General features: G+C 43.1%; 1 protein-coding gene across 4 annotated transcripts; it reads right to left on the minus strand.

The window, feature by feature from the left end:
- Positions 1-223: 223 nt before the first annotated feature.
- VEZF1 (vascular endothelial zinc finger 1) lies at positions 224-16,080 on the minus strand. Of its 4 annotated transcripts, XM_081805257.1 has the most exons (8): positions 15,853-16,080; positions 13,803-13,925; positions 13,021-13,241; positions 10,450-11,144; positions 9,613-9,676; positions 8,347-8,548; positions 6,961-7,080; positions 224-3,609 (listed from the first exon to the last, which is right to left on the minus strand). In XM_081805257.1, the coding sequence occupies exons 3-8, from the start codon at positions 13,024-13,026 to the stop codon at positions 3,182-3,184; spliced, it is 1,515 nt and encodes a 504-aa protein (XP_081661383.1). In that variant the 5' UTR covers positions 13,027-13,241; positions 13,803-13,925; positions 15,853-16,080; the 3' UTR covers positions 224-3,181. The 4 variants fall into 4 exon arrangements, with proteins under 4 accessions (XP_081661383.1, XP_081661384.1, XP_006750334.1 ...); XM_081805258.1 differs by lacking the exon at positions 13,803-13,925; XM_006750271.3 differs by lacking the exons at positions 13,021-13,241; positions 13,803-13,925 and having other exon boundaries at positions 8,347-8,530; positions 15,853-16,056.
- Positions 16,081-18,141: the final 2,061 nt, after the last annotated feature.

Raw genomic sequence — 18,141 nt, forward strand, 5'->3', positions numbered from 1 at the left:
TTTCCTCAAGCTGACAGGCAGGAGTCTACTGCAGTCAGTCTGGTGTGTTTCCACCCTCCCTTCTCGGTAGGGGCTCAATACCAACCAGCCTGACAGCATCCCTCCCCCTTTCTCCAGGCCCATACCGAGATGGGTACACCTGGAGAAGCAGTGCTTTAAACATTTCTCTACCATCAGAGTGAACTGGTGAAGCTTCTGAGATATTAAGCAATCCATCATAACATTTGTGACCGGTTAACTTTAATTTGTCAAAATAAATCTGCAGTATTTTGCATGTTAGTAATACAGTGCTGGTATTGACAGGAAAAATCATCATCTGCTTACATAGAAACCTTCATTTAGGAGCACACCTTAGGAGGGAAATGGATATACAATAAAAGGCAAATGCAGGCCAAGCAGCGAGCCCTACAGCATAACAGGCTGGATGTCAGATTTGAGGATTATCTAATACAACTGTTTAGCTGCCAATCTGATAAAGGGAAGCTCTCAACCAGGTTACAACCAGAAAGGGAAAAACAAACTCTGCTTTTTCGTAGCGCGGTGGCCGTCGTGCCTTCAACACTTGGTTGAATCAGTTCATCAGCATCAAAACTCAATTTCAGTTCCAAGACACAGGAGAATCTCACCATACAACCTATTCGGCCCCCCTTTCAGTGGCCTGCCGCCACCCCCTTCCTGCCAATTCTCTCCCTCCCAAAAGAAGACACGACGTGGCTTTATTATTGCAGACAAGCTTCTTAAGTGAATAAAGAATGCATACAAAATAGCATTTTAACTGAAGTCATACAATGAAGTCTCACTCCTGTTTATTATACAATGAATTGATAAAACAATCATTTCTAGTATATATCTTTTTTTTTTTTTTTTTTAAGAACTAATACTTTCAGGGTTCTGACGACCACACTCTAGCCTGGGGGTAGGGTCCACACCTGCCCCCACTGAGGACTGCTCCTTAGGCCACTGTGGAGGAAGCCTGGGCTGTCTGAATCATGGTGGATGGTGACTGCCAGCCCAGCCAGAGAGACGACAGGTCCCAGCAGGCAGAGCCAGAACCCAGTCCTGGGGCTGCATGCCAGGAAATGTGGGCTTCCTTCAAATGTGGCCACTACCTGCCCAATCCAGGCCTCAGTAGGGCCATGTACAGGCCTTCCCTACACAAGTCCTTCCAGTAGCCCACACACAATGCTCTACAGATTAAAAACAAACCCTCTTCGTACTGTAGATAGGAACAGTTGTAACAAAGTCATAGCTACATATTTTTCTCTACATTTTGTTTATTGAGACAAACTAATTAAAAGGCACAAACATAGGGCATGTTTACATGGACATTATAACAAACATATACATTAAAAGTGTAGGAATGTGTTGCCTTCCTGCTAAACAGAAAGTTCCTAAGCTTTTATATATACAAAAGTTGTACAATTTAATGTCCTAAAGTACAAAAGATCATTTATAAAATTATTTTACACTAAGTACTATTTTATTTTTTACTATGTAGTTCAACCCCCTCGAACTGTTTTGTATAATGACACACAGATACCTGTCCCTGATGTAGGAAGTCTGCCTCGGATGTAAGGTATTTGATGCTTGAACTGACACAGTGGGGTATAAACGGAAGTCATCCAGTTTGATAGTCAGTCCTGCAAACATTCTGCAAGATTAATACAACTAAATTCCATTTCTCTTAACTGCAAGATTAAAAAAGAAAAAAAAAAAAAACCAAAAACATACTGCAACTTAAAAAAATCACAGCGTCTTGGTTTTAGTAACATTTTTTTAAAAAAACACAATGCTTTAAAAACATTAATGTGTGGCATGATGGTGTAAAAAGTATCTGTTTCCCTAACTTTTGGTTTCTACTTTATGTACAGAGATAAAACATCCTGCTAAGAAATAAAAAGCACATGTCCTAACGTGCACAATCATTGCTGGGTTTCTACAGGGAGTACAGAGAGCTGTCTCCCTGAAAACACCACAAAGCTGATACAAGTGTTTTCTCAAAGAAAAAAAAAAAGTGATGTCCATATTTACAAAGTTGAACAAATCTGCACAATACTTGATTAAGAAACGGAAGGAAAAATTTTAAAAAAAAGATACACTCTGCTTGTTCTGAAGGGGCATACTACCTAGTTAGTGGTTAGAATAAAAACTGTATACAATTTAATATAAGACATAAACTCTAGTGAGCAACTAACACATCTTTCCCTGTTGTAACATCAACAGGCTCTGATTGGGAGAGAGAGGGGCATATCACATCCCAGTGCCTCCAGCATCTTCCAATTTAAAGCAATATATTTTAACTGTTCCAAGTACTCCTTGGCTCCTGAATAGGAGTCCCACTGGCCTCTGTTTGTTAGGAGTCTGCCTGTCCACACGCTTGACTTCTCCTCTGTCACTTGAGGCCTTTTCTTACCAAAACACAATTTGTATATTTTGGTTGTTTTTTGTTTTTTTAATTTTTTTTAAAAAGTCAACTACAATGCTATATTCCATCAGGATTAATATGCTGAGCAATATTTACATCTCCAAATATCAGGTCACAATCCCTATTATATGTTGAAGTTAGAATGATAAATTATCATATGCTTTGCATATCAGAGCTGGTATCACCTTTCCCATAGGGAATGCTGCCTGAAATTAACATATTCCCAAAGGTAAAATGCATATTCTCTGAAATGCATTTTATTATGACAATGCATGTATTTACTCATAAAAACAATAAACACAGACAATGCTACACTAGCCCTCTATCTGTGGATTTAGAACTTCAGGTTAAAATCAGCCATCCACCTTGTATAGGGAGAAGAGTTCTGCTAGTGTTTAGAATAAAATGATTTCTCGGGATTAGAAACAGTAATGCCGTTTTTTTATTTTGAAATGGGTTTTGCTTTTTTATGATTGGTTTTAATTCTGGCATTTTACCTTGCCAACTACTATCTTGTTTAAGCAATGCTGTCAGCTAAAAGGAATTTCTGATTAAACTAAAGTGGTCCAGTGATAAGTTACATACACACCCTACTTTGAACAATCCCAGCCAAATTGGAGAAAAATGCTACTACACTATTATTAACTAATGTAATAAAATCTCCCAATTTCATGGTTTACTTTTTGCTTTAATAAACTAAAAGTAAGTTGCTGGTAAATATTTACTTTAACCCATATTTTGATTTTATAATACTGTTTACCAAGGTGGTGATGTAGGCAAAGCTTGGGGTAAGAAAGGCATGCTCTCTACAGGCCTCATTGCTATATTGAGAGGGGCAGCTAACGTCATAGGGGTGGGCAGGTTCATGGGAGACGTGATGGTGACGGGGTGTGCTATATTCACTGGAGCAGTGACAGGGGTGGGAAGGTTGACTGGGGTAGTAAGTGTTAAAGGAGAGGTCATGGATAATGGACTGGTTATAGTTACAGGGTGCCCTATGTTCATTGGGCTGGTTATGTTAACTGCACTTGAAACATTGACTGGACTTCTCATGCTCATTGCAGCTGCCACTGTGACTGGGTTTGACATCGTCCCAGACGACACAGAGGACGTGATATTGAATGGAGTAGTGAGAGTCACGGGTGTCGTAGCAGCCGTGGAGGTTTGGCACAGGTTAGCAGCTTCTAAAATAAGAAGACAAAATGGCCTTTAGACTCCCCAAACAATGAACAAAATTCACAAACAGCTTCTGAATCAACTTTTTTTTAATTAAAAAGGACAAACATTTAATGAATGAAATTATAGTTCTCTACCAAGCGGTCAACAGGAAGGGAGGCTCTTTCTGAGCACAGGACTGGGGGTACGTGAATCTCTTTTCTGACACTATACCTCCCACAAGGCCTTGGGCAACTTGTTTAGCCTGGCACTTTTGGTTTCAAATTTAGATTTACTTACCTACCTCACAGTGATGCTGGAAGACCAGTTAATTTCCGCAAGGCACTCTGGGGGGCAGAGATATCAAGCAGGGCTTAGTATTCTCACTACCACTTCATGCAGGCAGAGCCAACCATCGGCAGGCCAGGAGAAAGAGCTTGTTTACAATGAGCTGGGCCGATGGTCACACAAGAACAGATAATCAGAAAAATCTTCTGGTAAGGCGCACTGTAACTAGCGGAGAGCGTTGTGTGTCCTCAATGCTGTGTACTCTAAAGCCTCAGAGGTAAGGTCAGTCCGTAAGTAGGGACTGACAAGCTATTTTCATATCTGTTTATTTCAGTCTTAGAAAAATTGTTTAAACAATCCTGTTGTGGGGCGCCTGGGTGGCTCAGTCAGTTAAGCGTCTGCCTTCAGCTCAGGTCATGATCCCAGGGTCCTGGGATCAAGCCCCGCATCGGGCTCCCTGCTCCGCAGGAAACCTGCTTCTCCCTCTCCCACTCCCCCTGCTTGTGTTCCCTCTCTCGCTGTCTCTCTCTCTGTCAAATAAATAAAATCTTTAAAACAAAACAAAAAAACAATCCTGTTGTTTCTGGTTAGGTTTCCTATGTTAAGAAAGATAAAATCTCTCTCAGTGGGTTTGTATTCTCCTCTCCACTCCCATTTCTTCTTCACTTTCTGATGCTGACAGAATCACCCACTCTATGCCTAGTGTCATCTAACTGCACATATTATACACATCACCAACCATACCAAGGAGGACTAATTAAGCAAGAAGACCCTGCAGTGATTTGGGGGACCCTGGTCCTTGTTACCCAGCAAAGCCCGGGCACTTCTTAAAGAAAACTTCCCTCAGAGGTGACACCCCCACCCCACCCCTCAACAAAATTCAGCACCACCTGCTGGTGTGTCAGGAAACAACAGTAAGAAGACAGATGAGTGGGCTAGTTGTGTGTAATTTGGCTGTCAAAATGGGGAAATATATTTGAGACTAAAGATAAAGGTCTGCACACATCCCACACATATGGGTCAAATCACCTCACGCCGACCCTGGAGTCAATAAGCAGCTCTCCCTTGATCAATATGATGAAACTCTGGCAAACTCTATGTCAGGAATTCCCAAACCTGGCTGATGATCAAAATCATTTATCTAGGGGACACCTGGGTGGCTCAGTTGGTTAAGCGTCTGCCTTCGGCTCAGGTCATGATTCCAGGGTCCTGGGATCGAGTCCCGCATTGGGCTCCCTGCTCAGCGGGAAGCCTGCTTCTCCCTCTGCCTGCCACTCCCCCTGCTTGTGCTTGCTCTCTCTCTCTCTCACAAATAAATAAAATCTTTAAAAAAAAAAAAAAAAAAACCATTTATCTAGGGAGCTTTTTTTTTTTTTTTAAAATGGCTTCCCAGGAAATTCAATAGTGAGATTTAGATGAACTTTGGAAATGTGTATTTTTAAAAAGTTCCTGAGATGGCGATCTGAATGTCACTCAGGTTTGGGAACTTATATTACCTTATTTAAAAAAAGAGACCTGCTGACTCAAGTTTAGGTTTTCAGGGCAGAAGTCTCCTCTCCCCCGAAATGTGACATTTTACTAACATGAATACAGAAGTTTCTAACATCAGTGGTCGTTTCCAGAGAGATTCATGCTACAAATGGGAATACAAAAGCATTTTGTTTCATGGAGGTCAGAAGATGAGCTAAACAATTGAGTCTTATTGTGCAAGCAAAATGAAATACAACACCAAATAGAAAAGTGCAGAAAGAAAGAGAAAACCAACTCACTTTTGAGGTGATGGTAGCACCGTTAAGGGTATTCTTGTTCACACCAAAGAAGGGGCTTTCACTCTTACATGTGCCATCCCCACCCCTGCCGCCATCCTGCACTTTTTCCTCTCAGTCTAACATCAACCTTTTCTAGGACTTAAAATAATTTTACTCTTACTCCTTCTCTACTAAAACATCCTTTGTAATGTGCTTTCACCCACTATGCGACTGTCATAGCATATATACATCTTCCTGCCCCCCCCCTTACCTCTTCTCCTAACGATAAAACATTTTATTAAATAATGACAAATCTTCATTTGGAAGAGAGGAGGAAGCAGCCGCTGAGGAAAGGTAGGAGGCCTATCTGGCTGCAATGCCAGGAGATGTATGAAAACGGACGCTATTCCTTTTATCTTTATCCAAGTACAGGGTGTTTAGAAGGGATCTGTGGAAGGGAACAGCCGTACTACATGAAAGCAAAGGAGGGAAGAAACTACACAGCAAAGGAATTACAGAGGAGCCTAGAGGCAGAGGGTTCCTTATGAATTTAAAATAAAACAGTAAGACAAAGAGGTCTGGAAGGAAAGAAGGAATTTAGGAATCTCTCCCGTGGCTGGTGGTACGCTGACAAAATCATTGATTTGAAATGCCCGCACAACAGTCCAGAAGCCAAAGCTCTGAGTATTAAGTTAAAAAGCTGTGTGGAAGACGGATACGCCAACGGATTCTTTATACGATATATGAGAGAAAAGCAAACCATTCTCAATTTTAGTAACAATTACAGTAAAGTCCCTAACAACTTAAGTACATACTTGTTAAGCTAATGCCAGCCCCAGTGACAGACTGAATGAGATTAAGGGTGAGACCAAGAGAAAAGATATCAGCCTCGTAAAGCCAGAAACATGTAATAAATAATGCAATGCAGAAAGAACACTAAAGAGCAGAAAGTAGCAAAGTTGTAAGAAAATAAACTTATGTACCATAAGAATATTTCATCCACCCCCAAAAGTGGGAATGTTTTAGAAAGGAAAAAGAGGAGCCCATAATGCACGGAGGTTGACATAAAAATGAACTCTAAACATACACAGGGAAGGACCAAATCTGGCTCCAAATTTGTAACAAAAGGAAAATCAAAAGAACACGAAAAGAAGTACTAAGGATTTTTATTTGTTAAGGTAAAAAGACTTATTTGGAAGCTTGGAAATTTGTTGCCAACATAGTGTTTCCAGGTTCCCATGAAGCCAGACTCCCTAAGCTGTGGCTGCCTCACTTAGAGCCTGGGGCACAAGAAGTGAGCACACTGGTCTAGCTGTCCTGTGAGTTCTGGCCACCTCATCTTACCTTTCTTTCTTGCCTTGACAGCTTCTTCCCACAGTCTCAGCGTCTCCACCTGCTTCCCTGGCCAGCTCGTTACATGCTGCTGCTGCTGCTTCTGGCTGCCGGCCTCCTCGCTCATGCACGCTGCCCCAAAGACAAACCACACATGCTACGTTACCTTGAAAACGTGCAGCCAGGTGCTCAAAATCTGAAACTTAGATACTCTGGCTCCTCGTGCTTCTCTGAACTTTATCATTTGTCTTGACAGTTTTTACTACAGAGCATCTTCTTTTGCTGCTTCTGTCTATACTGGTCAAAATAGACAAATTAATAAAAGAAAAATCGAGAGAGCTGGGGAAAACCAATATAAAAGAGAAAAGAAATCTTTGCTATATTAAAAAGCAAGTGTCTTTTAGAATGGAACTTGGGTAAAATCAGCATGGACTAATTTCTGCTCACCAAAATATCTGATAAAGTTGGTCACTTGACCACAACAAAGTACACTAAAAGTAAAGTTTTGTAAAGTTAACAAAGTATGACATGCTAGATAATAAACCCAATGTACTCACAAAGAAGCAAAAATGGTTGAGATTAGAACACTTTAAACGTTCTTTCCCCACTCACCTTTGGCCACCTATTCTGAGAATTTGATGTTTCTGCTGCATATAGTACATACATAATAGAATACAGAATTAGGAATAGACTTTCTTCTGGTGCTTAGGGCAATCTCAAAGACAAAGCCGGGGTAAATGCAAGTACTGAATTCTATCCACGAGTCCCTGAAACAGTCTATCTTCAATTCTGAATTTAAGGTAAGTAGAGCACTTACATCTTCAGATGGATATGCTATCCCAACTCTACAGATCTGGGTTTGAAAAGCAAACTTAATGATGCCGCTTTCATCTTTAAGGTTATTAAGGGCATGTTATTAACTCAAACAGGAGTTAGGAGACACCAATGCTTAAGAATCTTCCTAACATTAAATAAAAACAATGAAAATTGCCTCGCAGCAGCTGCAGCTTCCTAGTGCGGCTCCTGCTGCCACAATTCTAAAACACTAGAGCTTTTTATTGAAACTCCACAGAAGAAGGGACACGTTGAAAAACAGTTACAGGGAAATTCTGCTTTTCTAACTTGGGTGTTATTAGTAGACAAGCACAGGACTGAAAGCCAAAGTAGTGGAGGGCTTGTCAGTGCTGTTTGTATCCACGCAGGTGAGGTGTATTTCCAACACCAGTATATACTCTCCATGGACGTGTGTTTACACGCTTTAGTGAGAGAAGAAAACATGTAAGGTGATTATGAAGACAGTGCTGAGAGCATAGTGAAAATACCTTCAGTACATTATAAAAACATCCAGATTTCATTAATCTGAAATGCAACAGAAATACAATCTGAAGTGTCACCTACTTTTACTGATGCCTTGTTTACATGTATTACAGTTGATACTTTGGCTCTGCCCATGTGTCTTTAGGTGGCTGGTGATGTACGCTGCACTCAGAAGCTTCCCACAGATGTTACACGATACCTTGCCTTCGTGGCGCACCATGTGTGTCCGCAGTCTGTCTTTGGTGGCGAAGGCAGCAGTGCACGTCTGCATGAGGGAGGAAAACTTTTTTTAAATATAGACTATCCTGTTCTACTCATTTTAAAGTACATTATATTCTAGGCATTACCCTATCCATGTCCACAAGCAGACTGAGTTAGTTGAGTTTTAATTGCATGTGTTACCTAGAATCATAATCATAACAAAACATTTGGTGAACTTTAGACCCTTACATTTTGGGGGAAGAAGAAATATCAACACAGAGTACTGAAAAGACGTGAGCTGTAGAGTCAGTTAAACTTGGATTTAAATCCAGCTCTCCTTGATTCATGAAAACAGTGTAACACTGAGCAAATTAACCTATCTGAATTTGTTTCTTCATCCGTAAAATGAGGATAAAAATACCTACCTCCCAAAATTATTGGTGGGATTAAGAGTCTGGCCCAAGGCCTCGCACATAGCAGGTACTCGCTCAAATGACACTAGCTTCCTTCCTCAGATTGGATTTTTCTTAAGATTCAAATCACTTACTTAATAAAGTCAGTCATTAACACATTTAACTGAAAGGAGCACAGAAAGACTTCCAGCAATAAACTAAAATTACTGATGTCTAAAAAAGTCATTTGATTTAGCAAGATTCTTAACCTTTTCGTTATCACAGCTTAGGTCAAATAAAATCAACAGATTTTCAAACAACTAGAAAATGCTCCAATTCGGCAGACAAACATCCATAAGTGGTAACATTTGGGAGAAAATTCCTATTTTCTGCTATTACAGTTAAAATCATCAACCCAGAAAATAATTTAAAGCATTTTATTCATTTATTCATTTCAAATACATAATGACCTTTGCAAGACTATAAATTTTTTTTCTTGTAACGATAAATACTGTTGCCTAAGGAAAGGGAAATGTAGCTTAACAAAAACAACACATTTACATTTTTAAATGCTCTTGCCTCACAGAAATAGAAGCTGTCATTTATATTGTATAAAACAAGAATTCAAATGGACCACATTTACTCAAGTCAGTGATTTTAAGACTATTCAAGAACGGTGAGATTTGACTGGCTCAGACCTTCTGGATAATGTGCATTACGTGCTACACTAAGGATAAGTCATTTTAACTCTTACTTGGCATTTGAAGGGTCTTTCTGTTGAATGGACATGTTTTACGTGACAGCTTAAGTGGTCAGGCCTGTGAAAGAGAGAGTTTCAACAGAAGATGTAATGGAACACACATTGAGAAATGCTACTCACGGTGATGTTTACATGCTTGGCAGCTTTGGGTGGAGGGCATTTTAAAGAAAGCTAGCAGAATTACCAACTCCCCCTCCCCCCAGTGCAAGCCTCCTTACCTCTCTTACCATAAACAAAAATCTTAGTCGTTTACCTGTTAATTTTTCTCTCCTAGTCAACATCAAATCATGTTAGGCCTTGGTTCTTTAAATTATAAAATACCCAAAGTTTTAGTCCTAACACCTGCCAGAGAAAGCTATTCCTATATTAACTCTTCTTTAAAAGCCTTTAAAAATGAAAATTAGTGAAAAGTTAGTAACCACAGAAAAATAGAAAAGCGTCCTCCTAAAAGTTATACTAACAGTATTCAAGGTCATCCCAACTTCCAAGAAGTAAGTTTCTTTGATGTGCACAGTGAACCTCACGTCTAGTCACCCGACTGAATTGGAAACCGGTGGTTTTGCAGTGGTAAGAATTGTAAATGTGCCAAATGAAGGCCTGAGTCCACCAAGGCACTTCTTAACTGAAATATTAGGCTGATCACTATGTCACCACTTGTCAACCACACCCAACTGGAATTAGACCTGGAAGTGTAGTACTTTATCATCAATCTCCTCCAATAACACAGGCCTGCCCACAGCTATGCTCACATAAACCTTCTAGGTCACAAAGAGACAAAACTGAAGTTCACTGATACCTAATGAAAACAAAAAGCAAAGCAAAATGCAGTACCTCGAGAAGCCTTTCCCACAAACACTGCAAGTATAGGGTTTGGTGATGCCTCCTTCATGAGACCTCACATGGTAAGTCATCCGGTCCTTCCTCTTGAAACGCTGATTACAGACAGGACACTCGAAGGGCTTTTCGTCCGAGTGGGAGAGCTTGTGCCGATTGAGGTGGTACACATCTCGGAAAGCCTTCCCACACATCTCACAAGCATGGTTCTTCTTGACGGGCTTACTGGGTTTCTTGACAGACTGGGTCACGGGCATAGCTGTGGTGCTGGCACTGCTGCTGGGGTTGGTGCCCGAGGAAGATGTAGTGACTGTTGATAAGATGCCAGCAATGGTCGAGACCAACGAAGTTCTGCTGCTGTCCCCAGCGATGGTGGAGATGAGGGGAACCACCGTGGTGGGGGTTTTCTTTGACCGGGACACCAACTTGATCCCTGTGTGGCAGGACTCGTGGCGCCTCAGGTGATAGCTGTCCCTGAAAGCTTTACTGCAGTAAGTGCACACAAATGAAGTTTTGGGTTTTTCTTTTTTAATCCCAATGGCATCCTTTAATGTTTCTGGCGCTGCTTGAGGTTTCTGAGTTATGGGTATTGGAAGCAACGGTTTCTGATCAGGGGGCTCCACAGCAGAGCTCAGGAGGGGCAGCAAGCTGTTCTGTGCTGCCTGCTGTTGGTGATGGGAGGCTTCATGGGCCTAAAACCAAACATTTACACTTCAGAAACTCAGCCTCACACAATGGCCTTCAAAATTCAACATGCTCCAGACAACAGAGACCAGAAGAAACAATCAAAGAGCCCATAAGCTACTCCCTGCAGCAGAAATCCAGCAACCACCTAGTTACCCTCAGAGCTCCCAATACAAAGCATTAAAATCACTGCGCAGACACAAAACTTTTATGACTAAGTTGCTCACAGTGATCTTGCTTTCAAACAGCTGACTACACACCATCCTGGTGCAGAAGGGACATACCAGCTGATGAAATCAGTGTGCATTAGTCTGTGAGTGCTGAAACCAAGTTTAAATAACTTGTCAAAAAAATTACACTCCAGACTTAAGTATCTGCCAGTACCTTACTGCAGTAATGCACACACTACACACTCACACACATACACATAATCATCTGTCTATTTTACCTAGGAAAAGAAAGGCACTGTCTCTCCCTTTCCATTAGAAAACTTAGTGACTGAGGAAGGAGGCTGTTGCTAAGTGATAAAAGAAACTTAGCTCTCTGAATACATGCACGATGTTAAGTTTACTTTTAAAGTTTTCACTTAACTTTCCTACTAAAAGATTTGATTGAAATGAAACCTGCTATTAATCAGCCTGGAAGGCATCTGTGAAGGTAGCCTACAGCAAAACACCTGTCAGTTGTTTCTCAATTCATTTAATCTTACACTAGAAATCTGCAACCTTTTAACAACACTAGTTGTTCAAACCCTAAACTCTCAAAGACAGACTAGCAAGAGAAAACAAACTATAAATAATTAAAATTCCTTTCATTTTCATCTTCTTCCAGCACTTATATGTTTCATTAAAGTATTAGACATTTGCTGTTATAATGTGCTTCTCCACTCCAGAACTGGACACCGTCTGGAAATTTTCTTTAGCTGCACTGAAACCAAAATTTCATTGTGGATCAGATTCTTGGTATTTACGAATACTCACTCTCTTGATTTTGATTCTTTCAAAATTCTCCGTACTGATAAAACATTTAGGAACTGATGGAGAAAATTCCTGAAATAAGTTCTTCCTGATACGTCGTACTTTACCAACGTTATTTTTGAAACTTTTTTGACAGTGAGCCCAAGCCCCTATGCTTGAGTTTTGTAATCCCAAAAGGATACATGCACCCAGATGTAAGAGTTCCAAATATTTTCAGCACACAACATCCTAGGAGGGTCCCATCCCATCATCTTAGACACTCTAGTCACTTATTTAGCCTTCTCACTCTATAATCACAAGTCCTTCAGTTAACTTGATTAAGAAGAAAACAAGGAGACAGACACACACATTCACACAGAGCGTCTTCTCCCCTAATGGATAAGAATATCTACCACATAGCTCCATATTTACTTGATGGCAATACAACAGCTAAGCCTGGAACCAAGTCTCCTCCAAATCATCAGGAGGTGTGATATTCAAAGTTACCAGTTCCAATTTAATAATTTTGGTTGAATCCCCCTTTGAGTCCTGGACGTACTCACAGAAATTGTGTGCTTGCCTATGAGTATCTTTCTGGACTCAGGGATTATACTGAATTACAGTCCACTTTTAATTTAATTTACAGAGCTCCTGTAAATGTGTCTGCCCATGAGACATTAGTGGAAACTTTACAGAATTTGGATTCAAATCTTACCCCCTTTCCAACCTGGCTGTAGGATACCCAAGTTTCCATACAGTATACAAACAGTTAATAGCTGAAGATAGCTCAAGATACACAATTTCAAAGGCTAACAGAGCAGATAATAGGGAATGCAAATCTTCTGGACAAAGTTCAGACTTATAGTGTTTAGAGGCATTTTTCAATTCTAAACAACCATTAGTTCGATGGAGTACTAAAAGCACTTACTGCCATTTTACCAATTCAGATGTCTGTGGCAACATAAAGTATTTTTACAGCATTGCTGAAGCTCACTCTCACACGAGGGTCACACCAGGTCCCTGCTTCTTGGGTGAAATGCTGTAGAATGCCTCGACCACTACGGGAATCACTCTCTGAGGATTCCTAGGATCCCCACACTTCTACATGAAGCCTTCTAAGAGGGGAACTGGGTTTCCCCAACTTGTTCTCTGAGGGAGAGACAGAGTAAAATAACAACCATGGCCTGCCTTCAGTTAAATGATTTAAAAAAAAAGAAAAGAACTTCTGGGTAGACTTTTATTTGACTAGTATCATCAAACCAAAGCTTTTATTTTATCTCCCATCTCTTTCAACTTTAAGGCTTTTTCAACCCTGCCCAAGCTTTCCTTTTTCTGGGGTTTGCAAAAAAACAAAACAGAAATGTTATTTCATCACCCAGGGTAGTAGGATATAGCACCATGAAATCTCCAGTGCCAGAGGGCAAAAAATATTGTACTGAAACAAATTAGCATCAGTGAGTCATATCTTGAATGTCCTGTTAGGAGAATCATCCATCAAACACCTTAACAGCTATGGCTTTCACTTTCCACCAGGTTATCTGGAAAGCAAGCAGGTATTAAATTGTTTTAAAATATAAATTCAATAGTATGCTCTAGGAAACAAACAAGAGAGTTTAACTCTCCCATTTCCCCAGTAAAAATTACTTAAAACTGAAACTGAGTAAGACTATTCATACCTTTCCATAGAAAAGACTGAAATATTCTCTTTACCCATTCAACTGTCCTCGGCTCTAAATTATTTTTCCAACAATTTTCACTGCACACATTGCCAAGCCCAGGATCAATTATTAGCTTTCACACTTCTCCATCAGGTGGAAAAAAAGATTTTAATTGCTGAAAAAAATTAAATAATATAAAATCTAATTAACAAGTTGATCAATAAATGCTTGGCATTTGTCTTATCCAGAAAAAGAATAAAAGTATTCCAAAAGATTGTTCAACTAACTTTCCAAAAATTAGTTATAGGTTTTTCCTTTACATAAAGAACTCTCCTTTTTTTTTTCAATCTCCATGAAGTTTACGGACAGCAGGTTTAACATGGTAATTAATATGGTGAATCTAAATCATTTCTCACATGAAAATCACTTAAGTGGCCCGTTAATCCCATTTTTAAATGACCATTTGAAAGCCTTTTCTAGAGAGGGCATTTGCCACCTTTACACCATTCTGGATGCCAACTAGTTATATATCATATCTTTCCCAATGCATTTTTAAATTGACTTAAAGCATGATAAAACAATACCAGATCAGAATGAGAAAAAGAAGTTTGTGAGTTCCATAATTTTGCATATCTTCAATTTTAAGAAGCCAGAATATATTTCAATTAACTACTTAAAAATCAAATTACTCACATTTGAAAGAAAATATGTCTTAAAACAATAAATCAGCTCTACACAATAGGTAATGTTTGAATTATCCAATTCCTATATTAACTGCACTGGGATGGGTCCAGTGACTGGGAGGATTTTTTGAAAATTCTGCATCCATTCCTGGTTAGTTTCAAAAGGTCTCAAGCGCCCAAGCAACGCGTCTGGGATTTCACGAAGCTATTCAAAGAAGGAAAATAACCCAGAGAGGCGGGAAGAACGCATTTAAAGTGACAAGCTTCCTAACCTCCTCCGGTTCCGAAGTTTTCCCGTGAGCTCATCACTACTGCCCACTAAGTGCTTCGTTTGCAAATAGAAATGAAGCAGGGAAAAAATAAGCCTCGGTCTTCCCAACAGGGGTCCCCCACCTAAAATGGGCGGGCAAGAGGACTGCCAACGTATCGGCTACAGGCACTTTCAAGTTTCTTGCAAAAAGTGTAGACCAACACCCCAACGAATGACTCATCTGGGGGCTTTGTAAGCCGACTTTGTTTGCTCTCTCCACTTTCCGTCTCCCCCACTTGGTTGGAGGAAACGTTCGAGGTGGGACGAGAGGGAAAAGCGCTCCGGGAGAAGGTCGGGCCTCCTGGAGTCCCGGCCCCCACCGCTCCCCCCGCCCCGGCCCGGCTGGGGGATTCCCCGGGCTGAATGGGACGGCGGGAGAGCTGGACAGAGGGAGAGGGTGTCAGCTGCCAAGGCTCGGCAAAGGCTTGCGAGAGAAAAAATGTAAATCCAGTAAAAAAAGTTTGGGGAGGGGATACTCACTCACAACACCCCCCAACAGGGTAAACACAAGGGGGGGGCGGCGGGAAGGGGGAGTGGCGGGGAACCCAGGGATACCCGCTATTCGCAGGGATGGGGGGGTCAGAAAGTCAACACACACACACAAAAAGAGGAGAGGGAGGTGAAAAGGAAGGAGAGCGAGCGAAGATGGATGAAGTGCGTCTGTGTGTGGGGGGGGTCTCAGAGTAGGACCTGGGGATCCCCCCTCACCCCACGATGCGGGCCCGGGGCGGGCGCGCTGTGGCCAAGCGGCCCGCGCTATCCAGCGGCCCGGCGCCCTCCTTTCTCTGGGCCGCGGGTGGTGACAGCGACCGGCCTCCTCCCTTCCCCTTCAGGGCGGGAGGGAAGGGTGTGTGCGTGTGCGTGAGTGTGCTGGGGGGGCCCGGGGTTCACCCTGAGGCCTGCTTTCTCCCCCGCACCCCGTGAGGCCGCCTCCTTTCACCTCAGCAGCCCCGCTCCGCCGGGGCGGGCGGGCGGAAAAACAAAGGGGGATTAAGGCCGGGCCGGAGAGCGGAGCCGGGAGGGAGGGGAGGAGGAGCGCCCGCCCGCCCGCCAGCCCGGGGCCCGGCCCCCCTGTCCCCCCCGTGCCCCCCCGGGGGGGCCCCCAGTACCTGGAACAGGAACGCGGTCCAGTTGGCCTCCATGGCTGCGGCGGCCGACCCCCCTCCTCCCCACTCCCCCCGCTCGGGGAGCCTCCTCAGCCGGAGGAGGCGACAACAAAGCGGCGGCGGCGGCGGCGGCAGCGGCAGCGGCGGCTCCTCAACATGGCAGCGCCGAGCGCGGCCACTTCCGGTAACCTCCGGGACGCACCACCGCCGCGGCGAGCGCGGGCGGGGGGGGAGCCCCGACCCGGCCGCCGCCGCCCCCAGCCGCCTGGACCCCTTCTGGGCGTCCCCGCCGCAGGCTCGCCGCCTCGGAGCTCAGCCAGTGCCCGCCGGCAGTGGGGTCAGGGCCCCCGCGGGGGGGCTGGGGTGGGGCCGGGGGCGGGGATGGGGCGCGGCGTCCCCCCCCGCGGGGGTGTGTGGTGCTGCGGTCCGCGGCTCAGGCAGCTGGAGCAGGGGGAGCGCAGGAGAGAAGATGGAGGACGCCAGGGTCTGGCGCGGGCTCGCTGGGCACGGCTGGGCCGTCTCCCGGGACTCAAACGCGGTGCCCAGCAGCGTCGCGTTCCTGTCAGACCCTCAGCGGAAGGCACAGGCCACGGCGGTCACCCGGCTCCTCAGTCCCACATGCACAGCACAGCCCGCGCCTCCAAATTGGGGGAAGCCCCTGGGACTTCGAATGTTCCTCCCCTCTGATATTTCCTCCCCAGCCAAACTCTCCGCACTCGGGCTACAATACGCGTCTACCTCTGAGTGGCCTTCCAACTCTAGCAAGGAATCCCACTGGGGTGCAGCCTCAGATCCTCCCAGCTGAGGGAAACACTTCCCACGCGTCGAGATGTCATTACTGGCTTATTCTTGGGTGAAGGGCTGAGCTTTCCCATCCTCCCCGTAACTCCAGATAGGATATGAAATTTTACCCGAACATCCCTCTCTCCCGCCAAAAAAATTTAAAAAATAAAAACAAGTGAGAAAGTATAGACAAGAAATCATTTTAGTCCTTTAGTACAGTCTGCTCCCTCACCCCACAAAACAAAACTCGAACTTGTGGTTGGACGGCGTCAGATGTCACTGAGGTGACCCCAGCCTCTGTTTGCAGTTCCAAGTCTTCCGCGTAGGTGTCACTGCTACTGGAACTTTGTATGATGATGTCCTGAACGTTTGCTATCCTTTCCTCACAGGGAGGTAGCTACTGGGAATATCAGAGACAAGCTATTATTAAACAAGTGTCTCCAGTCCAAGAAGTCTCCTGTGGCGGTAAATGAGGGGGCAGGCTGTATCAGTGATATTTTTATAAACTATGGTTTAAAAAAATTCCTCAGATGGTCACATTATTTCAAGACTTCAACATCTTTCATAACCAACTGTCTCTTATCTCATACACTCCCATTTATTCCTCTCCAGACACATTCTAATCAAGGTCACCATCTTGAACTTCCCCTATACTTACACAATAGAAATAATACGGTTGCAGAATTCTATTTGCAAAAGAAACTAAAGAGATATAGTAATTTGACAGTCTGTGTTTCCCTTCCATCCACTACACATGTATAACCCCTCCCACTGTTTCCTTCCCTCAGTCACCAGAATGAAGGGCTGGAAACGTTGGTCTGGTTCCTTTTAGAGTTGATTCCCTATTGGACATTGCTTGGAGGCCTTGGGGATGAATGAGAAGTTCTGCAGTATGGATCAGTAGCAGAAGCAGGTAGCACATCAAGGACCAGGTCAGCCTAAGACAGGAGGGGACAGAAAATGATGAACAGTTTCTCACACATCCCTCAGCTAAGCTGCTACGGTGGCCCCTAGGTCTCCCATAAAAATGTCCATTCCTCTCTTTGGGGAGAAAAAATGTTTCAGGTTTATATGCACATGCAAGATAAGGCATGAACTAAGATGTAAATCTAGGGAATTAACTAGGTAAACTAAAACCTCTGTTCCGACCTTGGACACTGCCTGTTATTTCATTTTCATTCAGTGAATCCAAGTTTCTGCTTCTTGCACACACATTCACTTTAAGGTCTATGTAATTCAACTACTAAGTTTTCTTCCTCCCCAGTTTAGCCTCTCCTACTTTGCTGCCTTTCAAATTGTGTTGAAAATGAAGCTTAAGGATAATGAAAACTAGTACTTATGGAGACAATTATCCTGACAATATTGCTGGACTCTCTTGAACGTCTTATTCTGGGATCTAGAAACCCTTCTCCAGCAATCTCCCAGCACCTCTGGAGAGGGGTTTTCCCACTAACAGGAAGTAAAGTTCAAGTGAAAACAGTCCAGTTCTCATTACTAAAGCACTGGGAT

Source organism: Leptonychotes weddellii, chromosome 15, assembly GCF_054177405.1.
Source record: "Leptonychotes weddellii isolate Sample4059 chromosome 15, ASM5417740v2, whole genome shotgun sequence".
In the NCBI taxonomy this organism is placed as follows: Eukaryota; Metazoa; Chordata; class Mammalia; order Carnivora; family Phocidae; genus Leptonychotes; species Leptonychotes weddellii.

Coding starts and splice junctions, on each gene's coding strand:
- VEZF1 (XM_006750270.3), bottom strand. CDS start 15,885: ATGGAGGCCAACTGGACCGCGTTCCTGTTCCAG. Junction 11,145..15,852: donor GGACCGCGTTCCTGTTCCAG/GTACTGGGGGCC, acceptor GTTTGGTTTTAG/GCCCATGAAGCCTCCCATCA. Junction 8,549..9,612: donor AAAGACCCTTCAAATGCCAA/GTAAGAGTTAAA, acceptor ATTTAAAAAAAG/TTTTCCTCCCTCATGCAGAC.